The sequence below is a fragment of the Gopherus evgoodei genome, chromosome 8, assembly GCF_007399415.2.
Source record: "Gopherus evgoodei ecotype Sinaloan lineage chromosome 8, rGopEvg1_v1.p, whole genome shotgun sequence".
NCBI lineage: Eukaryota > Metazoa > Chordata > Testudines > Testudinidae > Gopherus > Gopherus evgoodei.
In genome coordinates, this window is record NC_044329.1 from 75,438,901 (window position 1) to 75,460,667 (window position 21,767).

Consider the following 21,767-nt stretch of genomic DNA (forward strand, 5'->3'; position numbering starts at 1 on the left):
CTATAGATAACATTACCATTATGACACTCAAATATTCCAGTTACATGAGTATTCTGATTTCTGGGAAATAGTTTAAACTACTAGACATAAAACACTGACTTTATACATTGACTAAAAATCCTGTTTTTTCTTATAGTAAGAGTTTAACAGTGGGTATGCAAGTACAGCCTGTACATTTTTGGAAGATGTACAGCTCCTATATATAGGGCCCTTTCTGCTTTTCCAAATGTATTGCTCCATCCTGCTGAGAACTTGTACACAATAGTACTTTTCACTTCCACTTTCATCTGAGGATAGCAATGCGCTTTACAAAAATTAATCACTTTTGCCATGTGCATCATGGCTAAGTACTTGATGTGCTGTGACTGCTACTCATTATATCAAACTCCAATCACTTCTCTGTTACCCTGTCCTCCTTCCCATTTGTTTTACTTCCAGCTGCCATCTCTCCTCATATGCTTAGATTGTAAAACCCTGTAAGCTTTTCGGGAAAAAGTGTGTCTTGTTATTTCACATGTGCTGTGTCTAGCATAATGGGATGTCTATGAGCTACTGCAATACAAATAATACTAATTATTATTAGTCTCATCACTAAGTAATTAATAAATTCTGTTATTCCCATTTAATTGATGAATGGTGGGAAATTTAGTGTCTTGTCTAAGACCACACATTGGGAACAGAACCACAAACTGCTGATCTTCTGTCATATGTTCCACTCCCTAGAAAATGTTCTTCCTTATATCTTCCTCATTAAGGATATGATTCCTCAGGTACAGCTGTTTTGTAACTAAGAGCCCAATCCAGTTCCCAGTGAAAATGGCAGTAGTTTTTTCATGGACATAAGCACTGTTTAAATTCAGCCAGAGCTATCTGGAGCAGAACTCTGGTAAATATTTTCAAACCTTGACTCCAGCCTGATGCTCTTGTGCAGGGGTGGCCAACCTGTGGCTCTGGAGCCACATGCAGCTCTTCAGAAATTGATATGCGGTTCCTTGTATAAGAACCGACTTCAAGGCTGGAGCTAGAGGCGCCAGCTTTCCAATGTGCTGGGGGATGCTCTGCTCAACCCCTGACTCTCCCAGAGTCCCTGCCCCCACTCCACCTCTTACCACCCCCGCCCCTGATCCTGCCGTGTCCTTGCTCCCCACCCAATCCCCCAGAGCCTCCTACATGCCACAAAACAACTGATTGGGAGGTGCAGGGAGGGAGGGGAAGGCATTGATTGGCGGGGCTGCTGGAAGTGGGTAGTGGGAGCTGCTGGGGGGCTGCTGACATATGACTGTGGCTCTTTGGCAATGTATACTGCTAAATTCTGGCTCCTTCTCAGGCTCAGGTTGGCCACTCCTGCTTTTGTGCTCCTCAACTAGGGGGTCTGTGGCCTTCTGGGGAGCCATAAGCCAGTTTCAGGGAGTCAGCAGGGCCCTGTGACTGAAGCCCTGTGCCCTGGTGCACCCCTCCGTGAGGCTGAAGCCCTGAGCCCTGCTGCCCATGGAGAATGGGGCGGGAGGGCATGGTGGCCTCTGGGAAATATTCTCTGGGAATTTAAGCCTTGGACAGAAGTGGGAATTGGCTTAGGCTGTAGGTCAATGGAACTACTCATGTGAGTATAATTATTCATTTGCATAAGTGTTCACTGGATCAAGCCTTAAATTAGACCTGGATCAGATCGGCCAACTTCCCCACTGAACAATTCAAAATACCCTGTTGGTTAACTCTTAAAGATGTCTCAATTATCAAACATGAGAGAGAGAACTGTACATTTGACTTCTGAAGAGTGTAAATCCCAGCTGAATAACCCTGCAACAGTGAACAAAGTAGTGCCATTTGACTGGCTTTTTGTTACAAATGAAAAACAATGAAGAGGCCACATTCCAAGAAATGCACACTGTTTGTGTAGAGTAGAGAGACAAGATTGGAATTACAAGGGGGCTGCAGGTTTTGTATGGGTGCATTAACAGAACTGTGTGGAGGAAGCATTCACAATATATACCTTCATTATGCCTGGCTGTTGTCAAAACTATTACTTCCTCACCTTCATTTACATCAAATTCATTTTCATCAAATTCACCCACAACATGTTTAAAAGAAAACAGAATCCACAATCAGTATTTCCTTCACTCAACAGCTAGAGTAATCAGATATCACAGTTCATACAGGACACAGCTTTCATTTTCAGAGGACTGTCAATACTATTCCTCTTTACTTTCTCATGTAATCCGCATCAGAAACACTTTGTGATCCAAACCCCATGAAGATTTATCTAAAAATAAACATTCATCCTGCTATTTGCAGGAATTCCTGACTCAATCCCATCTGATAAATTAGGGGCTCTTACTAGTTATTTTTTCCTCTCCTGCCAGAGCAAAGGAACCTCCACAGATTTTGTGTGCTTTGCCTCTTTTCCTGCACCATACTAACAAAAAATACTCCCTATAGAAGAACTGGCTTAGCATAGCATAGGAATGTGGAACTGGAACAGCAATAGGGTTGGCAGATTCTGTCACTCTGGTAAAGAAAGTACTAAATAGGAGAATATATTTAGAAAATGGGGGGAAATTATTCTTTCAAACACACATACATAGCTCTAATTGCAGTTGAGGGGAACTGTGAGCAAAATTAGCCCCTCTGCATGAATCTCACAAGGCCTATGCAACTCAAGGCTTAAGTGGTGTGTAGACTTTATATAAGTCCTCTATACACTGGTGAAAGTCACCTTGTGTAATAACCACGGTAGAATTGGACCCTGATATTTCTTTGTTTTAACAGGAATGGGGTGGGAGACAGAAGGTCTCCTACAGCAAGATATTTTGACATCCATCCACACTATCCTCCCCATCCTGAGCAGGTTCCTACACCCTGCCCTGAATGTTTGTGGCACTGATGTCAATGCAGTAAGTTCAAATGTACACCAGTGTAGCTGAGGGAAAGAATTTGGACTATAGATTTAACAATGTAGCAGTAAATATGTGAGTAAGGACCCTACTCAACGTCCTGTGAAGGCTACTGAGTTGGATGTAGTCACAGTAGCTTGTTCATCCTTTCTGACTCAGCAGATTCCATTTCAATAAGTTATTAGCTTTGTTTCTTTACCACCTTTTGTAGCAATAATATGTTTTGTGGTTGGGAAATATTGTCAGAAATGATATGAGGCACCTGAAGATAAATGGATTTAAGTCTTCGAGTGGAATAGTGTCCTCAGTCTGAAGGTCACTATTTCAAAATATTACAAGAGAGTGAAGCTTCAGCTCTATTTATGGAAACAAACAAGAATCCATTAGGCCCTTAATGGGAAATATTTCATTGAAATTAATGAGACTATTCTTGAATAAGACACTATTTGACATAGGTTTTGTCACCCACTTTGTATCTGTGATTAGATGGGCAATTTGACCAATTCACTTTTTTATGCTATTTGCAGCATCTGAGAAACTGTTGGTCCTGGCCTTTCTCTGCCAAATTGCCATTGTATAATATTAGTATAAATTAAAGGAATGCTATAAGTAGAGACTATACTGAGTAGATTGTATTAATCACTGGGGTTGTGTCCTCGGTCTTGTATTTGTTTGAATTAATAAATATTTGCATATTTAACTGCTTAGCCAATAAATATTACATCCATAATATAATGTGTAGCTGGGTTTTACTTGATCGGCCAACACCGTATTCACAGAATAAAGCTAATTCTGTACAATATGTTTGTGTTTGTACAGTATATATGAACAAATGGGGAGCATGTTTATGAATATGAAAACCCAAACATCTGGTGGTATTGGATTCTTGCAGAGCCTGATCCTGTATCCAAAAGGAATCTCTAGTCATTTTTGTAAACTTTATTGCCGTATCAAACAGTTTCCTACTACACTGAAACATTCATAGTTTTAGAGGTAAACCATAGCAAACACTCTTCTAGAACTTTGGGTTAAATTTTAGATATTAGATTAAATCACTGGGCCTTAACCTGCCACTTTTTCTCATGTGAGTAATTCTTGCTCATGCAGGTAATCTCATTGACAACACTACAACTTCTTCTATGTTGACTAAGGTGGTCCTGCACCTGTTGTATAACAACTTCTAGAGGGCCTAATGAGAGGAAGAGACAGATTAATGGAAGATCTTATTGTGCTAAGATTCTAGAATACTTTCTTCAATTACATTTAAAAAAATGAGTTACTATATATTTGTGTTTGTTAAGTACAACACTGGATTTTGTTAGTCAAACAGTCAAAGATATTTGGACTTTGCTCCTTGTATCACAATATACCAAATATTTTGGACTGTTCAACCAACCATTTCATGGTATGCAAATACATTTTACAAGTTACTTTTTTTTAAGTGGCATGTTGATTTCTTTTGAAAAATTGGAACTGTGGGGGGCCAATTTTGCAATACCCTGTGCTCCTAGGATGCCAAACATTGGTCCTCAACTCCAGTACGATTTCAATGGGAGTTGAGTACTTATTAAGCCACAAGAATGTCTCTGTATAATATTGATAGTGGACTCCAGTACTCCTCCAGAACTCAGTGGTAGCTGCTACTGCTGCTGGAGTCGCATTCTTTTCCAGCTTGTTGATTGGCAAGAAGCATTTTGACCTTAAAATAAGTAATCTGAGTGATTTGAATCAGAAATTTATTTCTTTCATTTTTAAGATACTTCTGATTTAACAGGAGAACACACCCAACAGGCATGAATATCTATAATTCTGTAGTCTTGCTTTGGGGTTTTTGATTGTTTGTCCTGCCATAGTTAAGGTTGTTTGTCACCATTTATATTATAAATCATGTTTTCAGAATTTTATAACAGCCATAAATATTCATTCAAGTCTGAAACTTTGCTGTCAAAACCTCAGCTTAAAAGTTATTTTATGTTTTATATTTTTTTGCATAAAAATGTTTTAAAGGGTGGCTATTTTAAAACTATGAATAAAAAGGGGCAGGGGGAATTACCCCTTGCTTCTGCAGGCTTGCTTATCCTTTTGTAATTTAAAATATGCATCCATTTAAAATTGATTTTGGCTTGTCAAAGATGCAGGATTGATAGTCCTACAGAACTAAATCCTCTATGGATCCTCAGAATAGCTATAGCAAGGGCAGCAGTTGCACAAGCCTTGTTATGCTTTTTGCAAAATATTATTCTATAGTGGGTCAGATCCTTCATCAGGATTCTGATACTAAGAATCACAAGCAATTGTGGCTGTGAATATTCCATTTAAACATGTACAATTTTCCACTGGTATTGATTCAACTAATTAATAAAGTTTGCTCAGATCATGCACAATTATTCTCAATGAAAAACGTCTAGATTTTTCTATATAATTTCTCCACTTTTTGGAATCACAACTCCCCCGTGGAAGAGCTATCATAGTGACGACGGTAAACTCTAATTTGACTTTAGGGATACAGGATCAGACTCTAGTTCTGTAAACCTTTTAGTAAATTACTTATCCACTTGATAAGATTTCCATTAAAATTTAGGTTTGCTTGGTTGGAGTGGGTAGTTCATTCTCCATTTTCATTCGGACCTTGGCTTTTCTGCTGAGATAACCAACAGGGTGCTAATTGTGTAATTTTTTTTTGTGTGTGTGATGTACTGGGGACTAGATTGAGACAACTGAACTCAAATGAAAAATTTATATTGATTCAGCATATTAAATCCTATATTCCAGTTTGCTGTACAATATATTTAAATGTATCTGGAAGCCACATACTTTAGAGTGCCCAGCAAATATTTGACAGCATTATAGAGCAAAAGAAAAACAAGAATAAAGTCTCTTAATTGTAAGCATTTAATAATTTCTTTAAAGGCTCTATGTTGAACTTAAAAACAGCAGATAATACATTTATCACTCATATCAACAATGAAGACATAGCAGCTGTTGCCTGCTTGTTTTTCCCCAAACATGCATCACTCTTTTGCTACTGATGACTCCTCTGTACCAGCTTCAAACAGGCTCATTTTATCAGCACAAGAAAAAGACCATTTCCTGCCCTTTAATGAGTATGTGCAATGCCAGTTCTGTTTGCACATCCAGCAGAAGAATTTGTCACACAGCAGGTATTCCAGAATGTAGGATGCTCACAGATGTTGCATTAACTAGAAATTAAAAAGATAACATTCTCTTGGTGATTTTGTCCTGCTCCAATACACATTCCCTGAAATAAATATTCAATGTTACTTTAACATTAGTACCCGCAACAAGGAACATTTTACATTAGTAAAAGCCCCAAATCTTTGCTATATGGCACTACACCATATGCTCATACATTAAACATCAAATGTTGCCACTTTTCCTATGTCACTCCCAGTGAAATACATTGGAAGCTATGGGTCTGAACCAATGCCTATCAGTCAGTGGGAGTCTTTCCACTGAGTTCAAAGGGCATTGGATCAGGCTCTATAACAATAGTTATGTATATATTTAGCTAACTAACAATGCACATTGAGCTATTTTGACACAGATAGGTAGGTCACTTTCAGTGGTTGCTGGCAGCTGCACTAAGGAAAATAAAAGTATTCGGGCAGAGCAGAGTTCACCACTAGATGTCTCACTGCATGTTAACAGTTTATCTAACAAACTAATGAAATCTGATAAATACAAATGAATTCCTTTAAGGCCACTTTTGGAGAATAAGTTCAACATTGAAGAAAAATAGACTTGGTTTGCTCCACAGCTATAAAGAACATATTCTTTCATGCAGTGGTTAGAAATGAGTGCATGTAGACTAACATCATCTTGCAAGACCAGGATAATACCAAGTTAATGCTCCTGAACCCTGGAAGTAAACCAATTTTTCAAGACTCAAGTACAGCCAGTAGGAAAACACTCATATACTGCATGAATAGAGAAAGCAAATCTGGTTCTTCACAACTGAGATCAGACTGATTGCAGTTATGACGACGCGGTTCTGGCGGAACCCAACTGAGAGTGCCAATTCAGGACCAATTGCTTAAACAGGGCAGTCACAGCTCTAGGCTGGGGTTTTTCCAACCAGCCAGACAAAAATGACTTTGGTTTCACCCCACTGGCTAACCACAAGTCACACAAGCAATTTCCTTAGACACTCCAGTCTCCCAGTGTCACCACCAGTGCCACCCGTCCTGGGGATGAATGGTTATGAAAACCAACACCCCAGTAAAAGAAAAAGGTTCTCTTGATCCCAAAGGACCAAGCCCCAGACCCAGGTCAATATACACATCAGATCTTACCCACAAATCACGCTGTTGCCAATCCTTTAGAATCTAAAATCTAAAGGTTTATTCATAAAGGGAAGAAGGTAGAAATGAGAGCTAGAATTGGTTAAATGGAATCAATTACACACAGCAATGGCAAAGTTCTTAGTTCAGGCTTGTAGCAGTGATGGAGTAAACTGCAGGTTAAATCAAGTCTCTGGAGAACATCTCCCGCTGGGATGGGTCATCCATCCTTTGTGTAGAGCTTCAGCTTGTAGCAAAGTCCCTCCAGAGGTAGGAAGCAGGACTGAAGACAAGATGGAGATGAGGCATCAGCCTTATATAGGCACTTCCAGGTGTAAGAACACTTCTTTGTTCTTACTGTGGAAAATTACAGCAAAATGGAGTTTGGAGTCACATGGGCAAGTCCCTGCATACTTTGCTGAGTCTCAAGGCATATTTGCCTCCTCTCAATGGGTCAACTGTGTAGCTGATGGTCCTTAATGGGCCATCAAGCAGGTTAAGCAGAGCTAACACCAACTTGTCTGGGGTGTCACCCAGAACTACAGCACCAATTTGAAATACAGACAGTATACAGCCAATACTCATAACTTCAACTACATAATGATACAGACAGCATAATCATAACCAGCAACCCATAACCTGGTCTTAGACACCTTATATGACTCCCTTTACATAAGATTTGGTGCCACTACAGGACCTTGGTTGCAACCCATGTTCTATATGGTCCCAGTTTATATCAATAAAGTCACAGCAGTAACAAAGCCAAGTAAAGTTTTAAAATGAATTTAAGGTTAACAGTGTGGCCTTGTAAAAGACCGTTTGAGCTTTTTTACTACAGTCTCTGGCTTTTGTTCTTTTAGGACACAACCTTAAAGTTACTTATCTGTATTTACTTTTTTGGAGTTCTGATCTGAGAGCATAACTTTTTGAAGAATATATTGGTACATCTGTAAAAGAATTTACCGTTTTTGTTTAATCTTTAAAAGGCTTGCATTTTTAAATTAGAAGACTCCTTTTTCCATTTATATTGTAAGTGTGATTTCCTCAAAGGATGGAGCATTTATTTGTTTTATTTTATCAAGTTAAATATACATTGTCTTCTTTCAGGTAAGATCCTGGAGCAGCTTATATGAAGTAAATATACATATAAAGCATTTAAAGAACACAGTAAAATCATTTAACCATTGTACTGCTGTAGGATAGCATTGTTATAGTACTATTGAAAAGTATATTGTAGTTTCTGAGAATTTATTAGAAATTTAAACATTCTTAATGCCCCATCTCACTAAATATTTGTCCTAGGAATGAAGCTGTTTCACATAAGAAGCAGAGCATAGAAAGTGTATGCTTAGGGTCTGATCAAAGGCTCACTAAAGACAACGGAAAGAGGGCTGCTGACTTCAGTGGTTTTGGGATCAGCCTCTTCTAGTCCAACCTTGTTAACTAAATTAAAATTCGATAAGTCTGGTGGTGAAATAGGCTCTGGGGAGCTTTCGATCCATTCTGCTGCTCTCGCTCCCTCTCATTGCCCACTGGAGTGCTTCAGGTGGGGCTGTCTCGGGGGTCCTCTAGGGAGCTGCATCCACAGGCTGGCCCTAAAGAGACAGCATCAGTGTGCTTGCCTTGCAAACAAACTGCAATAGGGCAAAGTTTGGCGCAGGGTTTTGGGGGGCCCGCCCTTTGCTAAACTCCTTGGAATCCCGGTGCAGCATTTTGGAAAGCGAGGTTAAAGCAGATGATGAGCCAGAGGAGTCTGCCAGCGTGTGCGTGTGTGTGTGTGTGTGTGTGTGTGTGTGTCTCACGGGCTGGCATCGCTGGCTTGGAGGAGAGCTCCGCAACGCCAAGTCTAGCAAGCAGCTAGAGTGGAGGAGGTGGCGGCGGCGGCAAGGGCTGTGCACAAGGCTACTCCGCACGGGCAATTATTGCTCCAGCTGTTTGTACAAAGAAACAACATCCTAAGGGAGGAAAGGATTTGGCAGCCGAGGAGCCGCGATTGCGTTGCCTGCCCGGAACCGGGCTCGCGCGGACAGAGCTGACGGGCTCGGAGTGACGCTGGGATTCCCGCCCCCTCCCGCGGGAGGCTGGCGCTGGGCAGAGGCGTCAAGCACCTGCCCGGGGGCGGGCTTGGCTCGAAGGCTGCAGCCCCAGCGCCACTGGAGGGGAACCCTCGGCTCCGCTTCTCAGCCGGGCTCCCCGCTCCGGCGGCCAGGGGCTGCTCCCGGGAGGGGACCCGCCTCCCCCTGCACGTGCCCGGCCGGAGCTGGCGCTGCTGCCCGGGTCTAGCCGCCGCCTGCCCGCCCCCAGTGCACGAGCCTGTGCTCGGGCGGAGCCGCCTGCCGGGAGCAGCCCATGCGCAGGGGCTAGTGCCCTGCTGCAGCCGCCCGGCGTTAGCCCATGGGTCGAACCACTGCCCGGAACTAACCAGCCTCCTGCGCTGCCCATGTGCTCCAGCCTGCGCCCGAGCTCTGCCGCCGCTGCTGGCTGGGACTAGCCGCCTCCTCCCCCGGTGGATGCCGCCGGGGAGCGGGCGGAGCGCGCCGCCGGGGAGGGGGGCTGCCGCGGCCGCCGGAGCCGGAGCGCCTGCCAGTGCCGTGTGCGCTCACCAGCATGCTTTACTTCCAGATGGTGATCATGGCAGGGACCGTGATGCTGGCTTATTACTTCGAGTACACGGACACCTTCACGGTCAACGTGCAGGGCTTCTTCTGCTACGAGGGCTCCTACCGCAAGCCCTACCCGGGCCCGGAGGACAGCAGCGCCGTGCCCCCGGCGCTCCTCTACGCGCTGGCTGCAGGGGTCCCGGTGCTGGTGGTAAGCAAGAGCCGCTTCTCCCCTCCCTGTCTCCCCTTCTCAGTCAGGCGTCGCTCCGGGCCCGGGGCTGCGCTGCCCAGGCAGCGCCCGCGAGAGAGTGAACTTGTTGGCAAGGCGCCCCCGAGCCCGGGGACCCTGCTGAGGGGCAGCTGCGGGCTTTGGTGCAGAGGGCTGTGCCGAGGATCAGAATAACGGGGTGTTGCCTTGGTTAGTATGGATCTGCAGCCACCATTTGCCGTGGCTGGGAGCAGAAGAGAGCCGATTTCTTGGGGAACGGGTGCGGGGGTCTTTCCCTTTCAGTCCCTTCTAGGAAGTAGCCTGCTGCTTTCCCAGGTACTAGTGTGTTTGGGCTGCGGGTTACCCCAGCAATGTTAATGGAAACCAGGGGCAACAAAGCCTCCCAACGCCCGGGGACATTTCCTAACGTCTGCAGGGGAATCCTCCGAAGTTCATTTTTATCATGAATGTCTTAACCTGCTCCCTTCAGTTTGAAACCACAAATCGATTTCTTAAGGGGAAAAAAAGTGTATGCGTTTATTTATTTACTTCAAAGCATGTTGGGTTAGTCACCGATCAAATCAGCGAGCTATATTCCCAGAGCCTATGCTGCTAATGTCCACAAGCCAATATTTCAGCTATTGGTCATTAAAAGCTATATTTCTGTGCATTTATTTTCTGAAAGTAAGTTGATATACAAACTGGACTAGACAGTGCTCCCTTTAGTGCACTGAGTAGGTGGAAAATAAACCTGTGCACTTGTTATTTTAGTGTGGGCTTCTGTAAATAAGGTTTATGTAAGATTAATTTCAGTGGTTTTCTTCCTTTAGAAACATGCAAATGGAAACATAATAAAACATCTGCCTTTAAACTGATGAATGTACAAGTTGTAATGTCAGATGACAGGGACATTGGCATCATTTAGTAATCCCTGATCATATTGTGAAGAAAAGAGTCAGAGGATCAGCCAGGGGAGTATTTAACCATTTGGAATGATGGGGCACACAGGCAGGAGCTGCTCTTGTTTCCATAACACTAAAGACCAGAAGGAGCTTGACAGACAAGAAGAAAAGCTCTGGAGATTGAAATTGTTTATTTTACAAATGTATTCCCCTTCAGCAAGTTATCTTTAAAACACATTTGAGAATAAATTGCTTTCTCATTAAGCAGGTTCTGTCAGTAATCTCTAAAAACTAATTGCATCATGCCACTGTATTACTATTATGTTTCTGGTTGTGTCAGATCCTCCAACACAAAACCTTAGGGCCAAATTCTGCCCTCATATTGAAGGGTGTAATTATGAATGGATTTGATCCTTGTTTTCTAGGGATTGAAAGTGCACCCTGTGGTAACATGTGTTGTGTAAGTTTTTAGTCCAGGATTCATTTTGATTTTAACAAGTGTTAATAAAACAACCAATTCTGTCATTTTTTAGGCTGTAGGAAAAATATTTTGTACGTCTGGGTTATTTTTTTTTTGCTGTTTTCAATACCCAAATGTCTGTTTTGTTTTAAACTCTAACTTTTGCAGCAGTTTGATGATTCCTGGGGTTGTAGTAGGATTTGCTATAGCCCAAGATGGTAGTGACCAAAAATTATTAATATCTAACAGCCGTTTGGTGTTCTAGATAAAATAAATTGGTGATTTCCATTCATTTTCAAATAGTTCTGCATCTCACTTGGTATCAGTTGCCACCCTTGTCAATGACAGTATCACCACAATGAGCAACTGTGTTGTGGAGGTTAAACACAGATACATCGAGTTTACCCACTTCTTGTTTGGTACACCACACTGCTCTCTCCCAATAGCAGAGGCCCCTCTAGAAAAGTGTTTGAGACACATTGGCAGGTCAGGGCATGGAAGCTTGCACTGCAGTTGCCTATGCTGTACCTCTTCCTTGGATAAACAGGAGACTTCAACTTTGGGGATGTCAATCTGGCATCTGTAACAAACACTAAATTAAATTAATAAAGAAAAAATATTGGGCAGGCCTTGGGCTAAATTCTACTATGCTTCACCCTGGGTAATCCCGTTGAACTCTGTGGATTTTCATGGGATATATTTTAGTGCGCACTTTCAGCCCCATCATGCATATTATGGATGAGGCTCTTTTATTTTACTTTGTTGATTTGGCTTGTTTCTTTTCTGTGGAAGAAGTAAGGCTGTTTGTTCTTTGCAAATCCAAAAGTATTTTTTACCCCATGACCAGAGTCAACCATGGTGGAACTCCACTGATTGAGTTTTCCTAGGGATGAATTTGGGTCTTTGCTACTGTACTAAGCACTTCTTTCTGCCTTTGTAGTTCTTCCACGTACTGGTGTGCAAGAGAACTTTAAAATGAAATGCAAGGAAGATCACATGGCTAAATCTCTGCATACATAGCTGAAAATGTAGGATGATCAGGAAGATATATTTCCACAAATAAAGATATTAACCTTTTAAAAATGTTTGATATGGAAAAACTGTATAAACATTATCATGTTTGGAAGTGTGTAGGGAAAAGAAATCCCCCTAAACAGGAAACAAAATCCAGATGATACTCTTATTCATGCTAAATACTGGAGCTGGTTGGAAACTTTTGACAAAAACAATATTTTGATGAAAATGGGGAGGGGGTGATCACAAATTCTTGCAACATTTTTCTCTCCCATTTTCCAAACAGTTCTGAAAAGCACATTTTTTCATCCTTAAATTCACATTATTTCTACTTAAGCTGATCAAGAAAAATACCTTGGACTGAGTGGGAGGACATCAGGAAAAGCTCTCTGACCCACTTTGGTACAAGATGAGCTGGAGAACACTGTGGGGAGCCAACAGAGGGAAGCTTAAGGTATTCTTGGGGTGAAGATTGTTCTTTCTTTTTGTGGGAGAACATTTCTGACTGAAATGGGGTAAGTGCACTTTAAGGAGTGTTGGGGAGGAACTGCTGTGACTCAGATTTGGTGGGCAGGACCCCTGTTTTTTTGAGGAAGGGGCCTTAGGCCATAATGTGTTTTGCTGGTGGAGCTTCTCTTAATAGGTGTGAGAGAAGGCCTCTGTGTATCAGACTTGAGGTCAGCTGTGCTAAGTGTGGGAATAAGCGGGTTTCCCAGTGACTTTCCTCTTCCCTAATTCCTGCAGACCCTGCATAAGTGGCAAGAGCCAGTTCAAGGAGGAGCTTGTAATATGTATGTTTGTTTTGAATTGAATGAGTTGCAACACAAACTATCATAGTGTGTGTGTGTGTGTGTGTGTGTGTATATATATATATATATATATATATATATACTGTGTTTTACATAATATTTTAATAACATACAGAACATGTTGCTGCTAATGAGAAGTTCCAGGAAAGACCTATTCAATTCAGTAATAAGCAATTCATCACACATGCTTATACACATCCAGTGACTAGAAAGCCCTGTGTAGAGGTAGGGGCTGTAGCTGCTATTGCTTCCTATTGAATGGAGCAGCAGCTGTGGAAGGCCTGGGGTAAAGTCTAACAGCTGCTTGCAGGTTAGGGAAAATTTCATCACCAATGAGACTCCCATATTATAACTGTTTTATGTGGTCTTCTTGCCAGGAGATATGACTTTCATCTTATCAGAACATACTATAAGAAAGCAAAGTGTGTGAGGTGTGATATTGAGATCAGGCTCCATGCTATTCAATGTAGATTGCAATATTATTTGTAAACATTTCCCACTTTCAGTTATCCCTTTAGATGTAAAATCATGACCTATACAAGAAGACCTAGCTGCAAACAGGCATGCTGTTTGTACTGGGAGATATTAAGTCATATCTTTTTAGAACCCACTAAGAATACAGTTCAGTGCAAAATGTGGAAGAGGTTAAAATTATGAGATCTCAGCAGAAGAATTTAAATGGCCCCGGTGATGTGATGTGAAGATCAATGGATCTGAAGATCCAATAGATAGTCAGTAGAATCTATAGGCTTGGCTTTTCCTCCTGACCTTTTATGTGAGCTCCTTACTTTTGCTGGTTGAAGAAAAAAATGTCCAGAATGACACTTGTATCCTGAGAAATTATTAAAACCTTCTTTGTAACTTGAAGTGAAATGTAAATGTGGAAAGAGATGTGGTCTTGATTGATTCTATTTAAAAATATGAAAAAAAGAAACATAGAAATGATAAGTTTTGTGTTCAGTGCTATTTAAACCTTTTCCCGAAGTGCCAGATTTTGCTCAGCAGGCTGGTTGCTTTTTTAGACTTGTTATGACAGATGTAGTTTGAGAAATATACGTCAGTCTAATCCTTTAGCTTCCAGTGGAAATGATTTGTAGAATTCTCAGCTAGTTGCTCATGTGTTTTCAAAAGCTACAAAATGATCTGTTCTGCTCCATTTCTTTCTGGTAGACCTTAGTAGTATTTTGCAAAGGTCAAAATGATTAACTGAGCAAAAGAATGATTTTAGTGGCTACACACACTAGTGCATGTGATTGATCTTGACAATATTATTTAAGCAAACAATCAGTGTAACACAATGGATGATAGGAACTAATATTGTGTACTGACTGCTTTATATAAACTAGGAGGAGATGACACATTTTCATTAATACATTGTGTGAACACTAAGAGTTACCTCATGCTAATGTTGTTTGTTTTTTTATCCAATTAATAAGCAGATGATTACAGTACTTATTCATAAAACATTCACAGTTCTGTTTGTTTAGGCAGATTCCTAGCATATTCATATTTTCCCTGTAAATCAATTAGTTAGTAATTTGTATTTTAGCATAATCCTCTTAATATCATTGAAAAAATGAGTTTCATTTAGAGACAATATATTGTTTTTTTCAGTAGCCTGCATGAACTTTTTCATTGGTGCAACTGAAAGAAGTAACTAATGTCAAAGTCAGATACTGTTTGGGCTAACCTAGATGCAGAAGCTCCCTTCTCACTGCACTTTTGGAGCAGGGAGTTCTGCATCATATGTAATGCATATTGAAAAATAATAATTCCAAGTATACATACAAAATGAGCTGTTACCACTCAAGAAAGAGATCTTGGAGTCATTGTGGATAGTTCTCTGAAAATATCCGCTTAATATACAGCAGCAATCAAAAAAGCAAACAGAATGTTCAGAACCTATAAGATAAGACAGAAAATAGCATAATGCCCTATATAAATCCATGATATTCCACATTTTGAGTACTGCAGGCAGCTCTGATCACCCAATATAAAAAAGATATATTAGACTTGGAAACAGTACAGAGAAGGGCAAAAAAAGTGATTGAGGGTCTAGAACAGCTTCCATATGAAGAGAGATTAAAAAGACTGGGATTGTTCAGATTGGAAAAGAGATGACAAAGGCGGGGATATGATAGAGGTCTATAAAATCATGAATGGTGTGGAGAAAGTGAGTAAGAAAGTGTTATTTACTCCTTCAAATAATACAAGAATAGGCAGCAGATTTAAAACAAAGAAAAACAAGTACACATAATGCACAGTCAACCTGTGGAATTCCTTGCCAGAGGATGTTGTGAAGTCAAAAACTATAACAGCGTTCAAAAAAGAACTAGAGCAGTTCATGCAGGATAGGTCCATCAATGGCTGTTAGCCAATATGGTCAGGGATGCAACTCCATGCTCTTGATGTCTTTAGCCTCTGACTGCCAGAAGCTTAGAGGGGATGACGGGGGTTGGATCTGTTGATGATTGCCTGTTCTGTTAATTCTGTCTGAAGCATCTAGCACTGGCCACAGTCAGAAGACAGAATATCCAACTGATACAGACCATTGGTCTGACCCAATATGGCCATTCTTATGATCTGGAAAAAAACTATAAAACTTCACTTTTCACTTGTCTTTCTGTGTCAGATTACATATGTACTCTTACCAATGTGGGTAAGTTAATACATACTTATGGTTTACCAAGACCTGAACTCAGACCATATTGAGAACAATGAGAAAGAAGGGCTCTCCTAAGTATCACTACAGCTTTCATAGCTTTCTGCTCTTTCCTCAGCACATTTGCCTCTACAGGTTGCCAGTGTCTGAGTTGATCAGACCTGGGACTACTATATTTAGTTAAGACTGGTTGAAAATTGTGAGTCTGTGCATATGTGCTGTACATTGCCAGGACTGCTTCTATAAAAAGCCACGTGTGCACCTCAGTTCCTATTTTCTGTGCAGAGGCACAACTACTGTGGGTGGGGGAGTAGGGGGAGGAGACATGGGAGTCATATGCATCCTGTCAAAATTGTTTTCATCCTGTTGATGCCTCTTTCAAAACTGCTGCAGGTCTCATACATTCTCTCCTTCTTACACCTATGATTGATTCCTTGTGCTATTGCTCTGGGGACTGCTCCTGTGTCACCCACTTAAGAGTGTTCAAAATGTTCTTGTTAAAGTGTAGCTTTTAGTTTACTAGTCTTTTTATTATAGGCTTAGTCCTGTGTAATTTAGTGTAGTGCATTTTAAAAAGAAGAGTTGCTGGATTGTGTTACATTTAAGGGTGGGGGGAATTTTTGTTTTGGTTTCTTTTTTTTTCTTCTTGGTGCTTCTTAGAGGATTCAAGTTCTGCCACAAAATATTTCCTGGAGATGTCCCTAGTGAATTCAGTGTGCCATGGACAGGAAAATTTTTCTCCATTAATTACTCACTCCCAATCAGAAAGCAGAGCACCGTCACACTGAGTCCTCCATCCATTCATTCCATGCTCATCCATGGTACCAAGTGGATTTGTTTTTGTTTCTCTGGGTGCTTTGGCACCAGGGGAAAAATCAAAGCAAAAGAAAAGGAATACTTGATGTCAGAGATCTTTTAAGATACTTTAATACCTTTGAGTGTGGCACTAAAACCCTTAACATTTGAGTGTGGCCACAACATTGGGTTTCATGGCACGTGTACACTGAACTCATAGCTTTTCCTAAAGCTTATCCTGAAATCCACCCTAATATTCAATAAATTGATCAGAACTGAGGCAGGCTGATCTTTTTCATTCCTTGAAAAATACAGAAGTCACATTTGATGTCTTCTCTTGGTGCAGACATAGGGGCCTTCTGTTAGGATTCATATTCACCATTCTCCATGTTATTGCCTCCTTTGAGTCTTTCTGCTAGTAAGTGCTATATGCGCCGGTTGGAGCTGCTTCCTTCGACCTTTTCCAGGTTTAGACTTGGCCCATATGATCTATATAACTATAGCTGTGTCCTCCTCCATAGATCTTTTTATTAACACTGGTGAAATATTCTTCTGCTTTATAGTGATTCCAAAGCAGATGTCTCAGGGTATGTCTGCACAGCAACTAGACACCCACAGCTGGTCCGTACCCGCTAGCTGGGCTGCAGGGCTAATTCATTGCTGTGTAAACTTCCGAGCTTTTGCTGGAGTGTAAGCTCTGGGACCCTCCCACCTCATGGGTCCTAGAGCTTGGGTGCCAACCCAAGCCCGGAAGTCTACACAGCAATGAAACATCCCTGCAGCTCGAGCCCCGCAAGCCCGAGTCAGCTGGCACAGGTATCTAGTTGCTGAGTAGACATACACTTAATGATTCCTATACAGTCCCAAGGAGACTAGAGAGACTCCTTTCATTTCATCCCTCCTGACAGGAAATCAAGGAAATTGGATAATTGAGGCAGGAAGGCGTACACACTCACAGCTCCTTCTAGCAGGGCAATAAGTCACCAATTTCTGATGTCCCGGAAAGATCATCTTTTGTGTGGCAAGATGTTAATTACTGAGAGTCCTCCAGACAGTCAGTCATTTAAAGGTATCATCCAAGAAAGTTTGGATCAGTCCGAATGTTCTGTCGGGATGGTTTTTATACTTGGCACCCATCACTGTAATATCTGAACACTTCTGAGTGATATTCCACAAATAAATAGTCATACAACCTCATATTATAGTTGGATACCCAGCTCCTAAATAAGCACTGCATCTCCACTTTCACATCAAATGGAAATGTTTTTTACATGCGTATAATGAGCAAAATCTTCCTTCCTAATATATGACCTATCTAGTAGTTCTGAAACATCTTTGATTAGCTAAAGCTAATTTACAAGTGACTCCTTTGATGGTACTTTTGACAGCTATTAACACTTGACATGAAAAGCTAGCCAATAAAGCTCTCTTTCCTCACCAACTAATCAAATCATTCCCGAAGGGCCCCTGCATCTTTATACCCTGTTTAAATCCAAAATGCAACCATGGGATATGAATTTAATTTCCATATGCTGAATTTAATATTTAAACAAATCAGTGAATGACTACTACATTTCATTTGCTGAAATTGCCTTTTCTATTAACAATTGTCTCATCCAGACTAGTTATTCAGCTCCAAGCCCTTATGTCTCTACAGTACTTCCATCTTTATAGTCTTCTATAAGGACAAAACTTGTTTCCATTTTCACACAGAGGTTTTCCCCAAAGTGCTTTCAAGATTCTATTTGAACCAGCCATCTCAGCTTTAATTTCTTTTGTGTGAGTTTTTTTCCTTCATTCTCATTTTCCCAAGAAACTAATTTCCACAAATTCTATGTATAACATGCTATCAGTTTTTACCTGAGAGAAAAAGGAGTTTTAGAAAGTCTCCATTTTTCTATTTGGCACACGATGGTAAAACAAAGGGGAAATTTATACTGCATCAATTTCTGTGTGAAAGAATAGTTGCATTGCAAACTTTTTTAAAAATTATTTTTAGTTTACCACTCTCAAGATATCTTAAGGTTCATCCCACCAGATCTAAAGTAATTCAATACTTATTTATTGACCAGACAGGGTTATACCTTTTGGATTGTTGGCACAGATGTCAGGGCAAATACACTGTTTTAGAATCTCATTCTGCTCTCACTTGCACCCAGGTAAAACAAAGAGGCCAGTGAAGTTGTAACCTGTAAATCCAGGATACAAATCAGGACCTTAATCTTTCTTCATTGGGAGTCATTCAGTGCTGTTTGTTTTCTCCTCCTGTTGCTATTTTCTGAGAATCCAAGCCAACATAACACCACAAAAGATACTTACGGATATCAAAAGTGGAATTCATAATGCCCACTGTGCTCACTGCATGCAGTGCTCTGGAACACCAGCCAACTCTGGGCCATGTGTTTCATTCCATGGGATGGGTCAGGAGTCTCCGCTTTCAACAGCCTGTTTGTCCTTAAATGATGCACTTATGGTTAAGGGAGAATGTTGTGAGTTCAACTAATCCTGTGTATAAATTCCCAAATCACATGGCACATTGTTTGTTTTTAATCTAAAATGGAAAGTGAAAACTACTTACCATGCTAAGTAACTGTTATTCATTGTACATAATACAGGATTGAGGATTTATATAGCCATATGATGTGTAATAAATGAGAGCCAAAATAGAATTATAAGTAGCTTTTGCTATTTTTGTTCTGCATTGAAAACTATATATTTGAAATTTTGGAATTTACACACTGATCTCATAGGGTGCATTCTCAGTGGACACCATCAGTTTTCACATATGCTTCCATCATAAACAATACTAATACAAATAATGAATAATATATTTTGGGGATGCATATAAAAATCTAGCTGAGGCCGATAGGCCACTTCTCCAAAACCCAACAGTTCTGTGTGATGTCCTATTTTAAAAATGAATAATATCTGTGAACATTTTTTGTGACCCAGCCTTTAATATTCAGTTATGTGGATGTGACATGGTCTAGTGGGTAAGACATTAAGACTGGGAGTTAGGAGAACAGAGTTCTATTCTTGGCTATCACTAAACAGCTGTGTAAGTTTAAGAAGGTCACTTCATCTTTCTGTGGCTCAATTTCCACATGTGTAACATGGGGATACTACTTATTTTCCTTTGAAAAGTATTTTCAGATCTACAATTGAAAATCACTATATAAAATATCTGAGATTTGATTATTTTAATTTAATTTAGTTTACTTGTCTGATACGTGGTACAGGACATTTAAAAATAAAGGTCCTGATCCCACATGTGCATGCTGTTTCATGTGATTTCATGGTCATATGGAAAATAACCCTGCAATACTATGATCATATTGAGTCTAATCCTGTGATCCTTCCTCAGGCAAACTTTTCACTGACTGGAGATTCAATTTATACTGAGAAATAGCTGCAATTTTTTTTTCACTTGTAGTCATAAGCAATGTTTAGTATAATTTTAAATTGCTTCTATTCTGGGCATCTTCCTCCATTATAAATTACAGTAGTTGATCTTTATTAGTTTCTAAGGATATTTCTTTTTGTTTGTTTATGGGGTTAGGGAGAATGAATGCAAACTTTCTCTCACAAGGCAATTGGGAACTTTGATAGAAATTATAACACACAGCCTTTCAAGAATTGGTATCAGCCCATTAATGTGGTTTGCTGGTTTTTCTTCTCTACATAACATTCTTAAACACTGTTTTGGTGGCTTTAGGCATGTGGGTGGCATGCAGTCACTAAAGGAATCTGACTCATGATTTCATTGTCACTCAAACTCTGAATAATTTTGTGAACATTTTCTTTAATCAGCTAGTAGCCTGTCTCTTTTTTTATTCAAGAATAATGTTGGAATCAGTAAGTGGAACTTTCCATATATAGTTGTCTTGGATTGTAAAAAGGATTTCTATTATATAGCTATAGCAACTAAGGTCCCAGTTGAAGAAAACACACTTGAGTATTTACGTATTACTCTATCCTTATTACTTAGTTATGTGCAATTAGAAAGCTGTTTGTTTGTATACATAATTAAAAATTAAAACCATAAAAGATTTTTGATCCTCAGTGCCATCGTTTAGATGGTATTGAAGTCTTGCTCGTTCTAAATAAGAGTGTTATCTCTGGTAAAACCAACTCAAATCATCTTCTGGGAGCTGAGGGAAAAATAACAATGTATTTATGTGAAAGTGAAACCATTACAGTTAAATAGAATGGTAAGAAATGCTATTGCAGGGCTGGCTCCAAGTTTTTTGCTGCCCGAAGCAAAAAAAATTTCCCGGCCCTGCCCCAACTCCACCCCTTCCCCACCCCATTGCAACCCCTTCCCCAAATCTCTGGCCCCACCTCCTCCCCCGGGTGTGCCACTTTCCCCTAAGCCTGGGAGGGAGGAGGGGAGAAGCAGAGCGGTGGCGCGCTTGGGGGAGGAGGCAGAGGTGAGCTGGTGGGGGGAGCGGTTCCTCTGCCCCCCCAGGGTTACTTCCTGTGGCCCTCCCCACGCCCTCTACTGCCGCATCTCACCTCTGCTCTGCCTGCTCCCCTGACTGCATTGCCACCGCTCTGCTTCTCCCCCCGCCCTCCTAGGCTTGCTACGGAACAGCAGATTCACGCAGCAAGCCTAGGAGGGAGCGGGGAGAAGCAGAGCGGTGGCGCATTCGGGGGAGCAGGTGGCAATGGAGCGGAGGTGAGCTGGGGGGGGGAGCAGTTCCTCTGCCTCTCCCCCAAGGGTTACTTCCTGCGATCCTCCCCACATCCCCCACCGCTGTAGCTCACTTCTGCTCAGGGCCGGCTCCTGGCTTTTTGCACCCCAAGCAAAAAAAAAAAAAAAAAAAAAAAAAAAGCTGGAGTGCCACCCCTTGGAAAGTGCTGCCTCAAGCATATGCTTGGAAAGCTGGTGCCTAGAGCCAGCCCTGTGCTATTGATAGATTGTATGCAGTGTTGTAGCTGTGTTGGTCCCAGGATATTAGTGAGACAAGTCGGTGAGGCAGTATTTTCTATTGGACCAACTTCTATTAGTGAGAGAGACACGCTTTCAAATTTATACAGAACTCAAAGTCCTGCAGAAGAGCTCTGTCTGAACTCAAAAACTTGTTTCTCACCAACAGAAGTTGGTCCAATAATTGATGGATTG

The 21,767-nt window shown here is 41.0% G+C and overlaps 1 protein-coding gene across 4 annotated transcripts in view; it reads left to right on the top strand.

The window, feature by feature from the left end:
• Window positions 1-21,767, top strand: part of PLPPR5 (phospholipid phosphatase related 5) — a 156,155-nt gene that overhangs the window by 91,985 nt on the left and 42,403 nt on the right. For 2 of the 4 annotated variants that reach the window (XM_030573019.1, XM_030573015.1), the window contains one exon: window positions 9,815-10,003. In XM_030573019.1, the coding sequence (XP_030428879.1) occupies window positions 9,815-10,003 (189 nt within the window). Of the gene's footprint in view, window positions 1-9,755; window positions 10,004-10,035; window positions 10,337-21,767 lie in introns of those variants that run through there. The other 2 variants (XM_030573016.1, XM_030573017.1) reach the window with 2 other exon arrangements.